Source organism: Acanthisitta chloris, unplaced genomic scaffold (assembly GCF_000695815.1).
Source record: "Acanthisitta chloris isolate BGI_N310 unplaced genomic scaffold, ASM69581v1 scaffold24424, whole genome shotgun sequence".
In the NCBI taxonomy this organism is placed as follows: Eukaryota; Metazoa; Chordata; class Aves; order Passeriformes; family Acanthisittidae; genus Acanthisitta; species Acanthisitta chloris.
The window spans coordinates 51,094-57,274 of NW_008668133.1; the positions used below are offsets into that span (position 1 = coordinate 51,094).

Consider the following 6,181-nt stretch of genomic DNA (forward strand, 5'->3'; position numbering starts at 1 on the left):
CATGTAGAAAGCTTTTCATTGTGAAGTGTTTGGAATTTGCCACAAATCCTATAAAACAGTTCAGGCTTTTGATATCAAAACAGCTGCTTTTGCATGTTATATAGAAAGGCAGAAAGCTCATATAGCAACAATAAGGAGCTGATAAATTAGCTGTAATAGTGACAGAATGAAAGCACTCCCACTTCCATTGGTTTTGAGCTGCTCAGTGCAGCCCCACTCTGTCTCAATGATTCCAAATGTTACTCTGAACTCATTACTACAAAGCTGAAGAGTTGCTCTTGCTGTTGGTGCTATAAAACAAATGGCAAACAGATTCCTGTATTCTTAATTTAATGCTGATAAGACAGAGGTTGTGTGTGTGAGCAGTAGGATATCACCTTGGTTGTACAACAGAAATGCTTTCTGCCATTAGCAGCAATGGCAAACTCTCATTGCAACATTCTTTTAGTTGTGGTAACTTCGAAAAAGTTTGGTTAAAAGAGATTTAGAAAGCTTTCTCAAGGAGATCCTCTTCCTCCCTGTTGGATTCCTCTGTGCCACTGAGACACATCCTCAGTCAGTGAGTGCTGTGCTATACATGGGAAAGAACTTGAGGCATCTTTACAAATTTTGTATATACCTGAGCTGAAAATTAAGTCCATCATAAGAAGAAGGTTTAAGGAGGACAAGTTTGGGGCAGGAAAGATTATACTCTAGGCCTTATTGGGATAATTCACTTTTATAAACAGAGCAAACTCACTCAAGCATGTTGTTGTCAAATAAACAAAAAACACAAAAGGAAATTTTGTGGCATGTTCACATGTCATGGATGGACTTGACCTTTTGTGTATTATCTTCTGCAGTGTTTAGGAGGCAGCAGTGTTTGGGAGCTGTGGCAGGGTGTACCTGTAAAGACCCAGGCTCTGCCAGTCCACATGCAATCAAAGTAGACTTGAATTCAGAGATGTTGCTACATTCACTTCTCTCTTTTCTGAGTATGTTCTTTACTGTAAATTTTAAGCCATAAATCCCTGCTGCTCCTTTAAACACTGTATTCAGTAATTTTGCTGCATTCTGAGATCAGCAAAATTTCACATTTTGTCAGTGAGTAGTACCAAGATATAATTCATGTTTGACTGCTACCTAAATCCTGCACTTTGGTAGAACAAAGAAATGCTTCATAATCAGGCTAAGAACTGCAGATAATCACTGTAGGCTTTGAACCAAAATCCTGGTGACTACACTACATGTGACAGTGTCAGAAGAAAAACCTCAAACTGCTGAGTCACATCTGGCTCAGCAGAAGAAGCAACACAGTTGCCCAGTCAGCCATAGCTGTGCCTGGTTTATCATGCTGGGATTTTAGAATGAACACTTAAATGCAAAACACAGTTCTTCAAAGACATTAAAATGTCAAGGCATGCAGATGGCAATTTCACATGTGAGGAACAGCAAAAAGATTGTCCCTATTGTTAGGAATGTCACAGAAGCATCCAAATCTGTAAGCAGATACACAAAGTATTTTCCTCTGAGGTAGTACAGCACATCAATTTGCACAAAGTGGTACTGTGGGCACACAGAACTCTGGGGCTATTAGCCTTTCCCACTTGCTGTGAACATTTTCTTTCTTAGAACAGCTTCCTGCAGAACTTTCACACCCAATGAAGCAGCTGTGTGACAATGAACAAAAACCTAAGGAGAATCTGAATAAAGAAACATAAAAATAAAAAGAGAAACGTGGTACTCTCTTGGCACAGTCTGTGTGGTTAAAAGGCAGGTCAGCAATAGCACATAAAAAGCTGAACTTCAAATAACAATCTTGTCTATCAGAGAGGATTGAAAATGGTATCCAATTCACTTTGAATTATCTCTCACCTTAATCATTTCAACTCTCTTTCCTCTGTCATCTAATTTCATTGTATCATAAGGACCTCATTTGTTTGTGTCTTTCACTTCTCTCAATTCCCTTTGCAGTTTTCTCTGTGAGCTTTCAGCAGTTTGGTCCATCACAGCCTCTTCAAAGGCCTCCACCACAGTGTCACAGCTAGTTTCACATTCCCATTTCTGTTTCTTCCTATTCTCTATCTAAATGCTTCTCAAGGCTTACTGTTAATCATTTCCTTTGTATTTTTTCTACAAGCCATGGCTCTCTACAACTCTTTGCTGCACAAAACACACCTCTTGGTACACAGCACAGCAAGACTGGAGCAAATACTTAAGAGCATCTGAACAGCTTGAAATATGTCATAATAGCTGGATGCTAAAGCTTTTGCCTCTTATTTCCTTTTTTTCTGATTTAGATAAGTTTCTTGGAACAGAAACAGCATTTTCCTCTGTAAGAAACTTTTACTGAGAAAGTATAGCAAACTGTCAACACCTGAAAAATACTGCCCATATCCTGAGGTTCTCATTCATGAAAAATCTCTCTTCCCTTCAATGGGAATTTTCCTTCCTCTTGAACTGGCTTATTTAAAAATAACATCTGATGATCTCTTAGGCTTTTGTCAGAGTCATCTTTTCTGTCTCTGATTCCACTGGGTCATTATAAACCCATCACACTGGGTTTTTCAAAGGAGTTTAAAGATTTTAGCCACTACAGTCTCACTGAACTTCAACTGACCTTGGGCACCCAAGTTCTGGGGGCTCTGTGGTAAGCTCAGGCTTGGAGCCTCCTGGGCTCTAAAGTTGCACTAGGGAACACAATGTTTGAACTGGGATTCACTTCTGAAAACTCACACCCTAAAAATTCCCACCAAAAAGTGGCAGGGGGCAAATGGTGATAAATCTCAGAGGAAATCAAGGCCACAGTCTTGGTGCTTTGTGATTTTTTCTATCACTGCACACTGAGTCATACTCAGCTCAGCGTTCAGAGTTCAGCAGCAGCACACAAGTAAAATTTAAAGTTATCGCGACCCAAAATTATTAACAGCCTTGAAGTGCTGAAATTTGTGTAGTTTCTGAAAGATGTAAAGAAGGCAACTAGATTCTGCATTGCCTTTAGGTAATCCAAAATAAATGTGTAACACTTATCCAAAATTATCTAAGTATCTTTTACAAAAATGCTTGCAAATATTGCCAAAGGAAATGAATTAAACAGAACCATTTGTTTGAAGACAATTCTTCACTTGCAGATGTTTATTTCCAGACTTTCTGAACCATATTTTATGCTGTTATAAGTTGAATGGGATAAATAAGTGATGTCTGCAAGATAAGCACATCAGCATACAAATATCAAGGTCCATATTCAAAAATACCATTATTCCTATTCCTAAAAACCTATCCCCAAACATCACTTCTTTGAGAACTGAGTATCCTTTCCTAATCAGTGACCTTTGTTTTCATGGCTTATGTGTACTCATTTGTTTTCCTGCCAACTTTGCCTTTTAGTTTACACTGCAATTTTATTTCCGTGAAGTAAAACCCCAATGTATTTATAAAGAGCTTTGTTTTCTCTCAGCCTTTTTTGTAGTGTACAGTGCGAGTCAAGCTGAGCTAGTAGAACTGTATGCACAGAAAGGTTACTAAGATCACAGGAAGTAACAGCCTATTTTTTAAGTTTTTAATAGAGATCAACCTCTTGTCCTCTCTGAAATGGAATTACTGCCTTAGGGAATTCATTTAAGGCTAGCTATAGGCACTGCTTTTTATTGATTAGCCTATGAAATTAGTTTCATAGCTACACAGTAAATGTCATTTAAATTATTGACTGTTTTTTCATGGGGTATTCTAATAATCAGTACAAAGAAGTTTAGCAGTAACTAACTCCTGGTGGCCATTGCCATATGTGAGGATTTAATAATGTTAAGCAACTTTCATTGCTTAGACATTCAACATTTAGTTAACTTTCACTGCTGCAGAATCAAATAATTTATTACCCCAAGTTAGAAAACAAATGTTACAAATTCTGTTAAACAACAATTGCAGCCACTTAAGAATGTGGGGACAGACAGAAATAACAGATCAGCTATTATAACGGAGATAATATTTGTTATAAAGGATTTTACTTCTCACTGAAGAATAAGCTATCCAAAGCTAATCCTGGACTCTCACAGCTCTGGCAGTGCAAGTAGCTGATTGTGGCTGGAAACATCCATCCCAGACTCTTCCATATGGAGAACTGTCTGTTGGCATGAGCCCTGACAAGGCATTTTCTACACAAGCCACATTTATTAGTCTCCACTGCCATAAGTGTCTGTGCCTAAGCTGATGAGCTGATGCTAAAGCTATCACAAAACTTCTTAATAGCAACTGGAACTTGGGTGTGGAGAAGAACTGAACCTGTGGTTTTTAAATCTCCCGGGTTAGTATGACTGCAGAAGTTGAATTTATGCCTTTTTTAAAAATGTTGATAGCTTAGCATCCACCTTAGCAGGAAACATTTTGAATGGTAGCAACTCCACGCAAATCCATCAGAGTCTGTGTTGATTGTCCCAAAGTGGATTACCTGATATAGGCTGTTTATGCCCCAACTGCATCTCACTCTTCCTTTCCACAACCACTCCTAGTTTCCTGTAATAGTGTATAAACCTGACTCTGTATCTGCACCACACAAACGATCGAACCATTTCCAAGACTAGTTCTAAAGCTTCTTTGAGCAACTTCCAGTACGATCTTACAAATAAATACATCAACTAATTGTCAAACAGTCCTCAGGAAGTGCCATATGTAAAGGCTTAAAATACTGAGAAATGTTTAAGAAATTAATACATGAGACCCATGTTTCCATAATCTCCCTAAACTTACACCTCCCCATGTTTTTTCCCAGACCGCCCAGGGTTGTTAAACGTGAAGCCCATTGAAGACATACAAGACAACCTATTGCAAGCTCTGGAGCTGCAGCTGAAGCTGAATCACCCAGAATCATCACAGCTGTTTGCAAAGTTGCTGCAGAAAATGACGGACCTCAGACAGATTGTAACAGAACATGTGCAGCTCTTGCAAATCATAAAGAAAACGGAGACAGACATGAGCCTTCATCCACTCCTACAAGAGATCTATAAAGACTTATATTAATGACCAGAGTAGTTCTAATCCGCTGACATAATGTATGTTCTTCAGATTGCACTATTTGTTTGAGGGAAAACTTTGCATACCTAAGAAATTACTGTGAAACAGCATTTTAAAAGAGAGAGCTTAGTATAGTAGATCTATTTTATGCATATTGTTTATAAAGACACATTTACAATTTACTTTTAATATTAAAAATATCTATATCATGAAATTGTTGGCAGTATTTTCAGAATTAATTTTTTAACTATCTTATTTCTTAAAATTGCTTGTCCAGTATGATTGATGCTTCACTCAAGGTGGGAAAGCATGCAGTTCAGTTTTCAACTCAATAAACATCTTTCTCCTTCCACATTTCTAGGGAAACGTTTTAAGTATTACTTTTGATTTTGTGCTCCCAAGGCAGCAGCAAAATAAGACTGAATCATAGGTTAGTGTCACTTCCTATGACAGTTTAAAAGGCAAAAGTTTAAAATGTCAGACCATATTTGTGCCCTCCATATTATGATTTGACACTGACAGAGCCCTGTAGCGAGAGCTTAGTGTAAGAATTAGACCCATCATGTGTGGGCAAACCCAAAAACTAGATACCATTTCAAGAGTTAATTAAGTAAGGCATATGCACTGCTCATCACTCTTAGGAAACGGAGTTTTTCTCTGCTCGTGCCAGTCCAAGGCAGGTGCAGCAGCCTGTGCAGCTCCCCCACAGCCTCAAGGCCCAGCCCACAGCTCCTAGTGCTATCACAGCTCTGTCAGCCTGCTGAGTTGGAATAAGTTTGTACAAACCACTTGGCCTGAGACCTTCCCAAATTATTTGATGAACTATCATTGAACAACATAGTCAGTCAAAATATCATGGAAAATTGGAAATGCACACTGCTCCTAAACAAAAGCAAGGTTTGAATTCATCCTTGAAGAGATAAAGCTGTAAGGGACACCCTGCAGCCTCAGTTTGGCTGGAGCTATCCTTCTTTATCACTGGGAACAAGAATGCTGTGAGATGTCCACTGCTGTTGAGACTGTTAGTTTTCTTATATACATTGCCCTTATATACATGTCACCTAAGAATTCCACTGGGAGCAAAGCACAGGGGAGTGAATAAATTTCACAGAAGGTAAATTTACTTACACTATTTTTTTTGTTTTGTTTTTCTTGGTACTGATGTGAGATTCCCTTAGATTCACATCTGGTAGCT

General features: G+C 38.5%; 1 protein-coding gene across 1 annotated transcript in view; it reads left to right on the forward strand.

Annotated features, from left to right (window-relative positions):
• PPARG (peroxisome proliferator-activated receptor gamma) overlaps positions 1 to 5,196 on the forward strand; it is a 24,461-nt gene extending 19,265 nt beyond the window's left edge. The window contains exon 6 of the mRNA XM_009072783.1: positions 4,745 to 5,196. Coding sequence (XP_009071031.1) covers positions 4,745 to 4,992 — 248 coding nt within the window. The 3' untranslated portion in view covers positions 4,993 to 5,196. The remainder of the gene's footprint in view (positions 1 to 4,744) is intronic.
• The last annotated feature ends 985 nt before the right edge of the window (positions 5,197 to 6,181 follow it).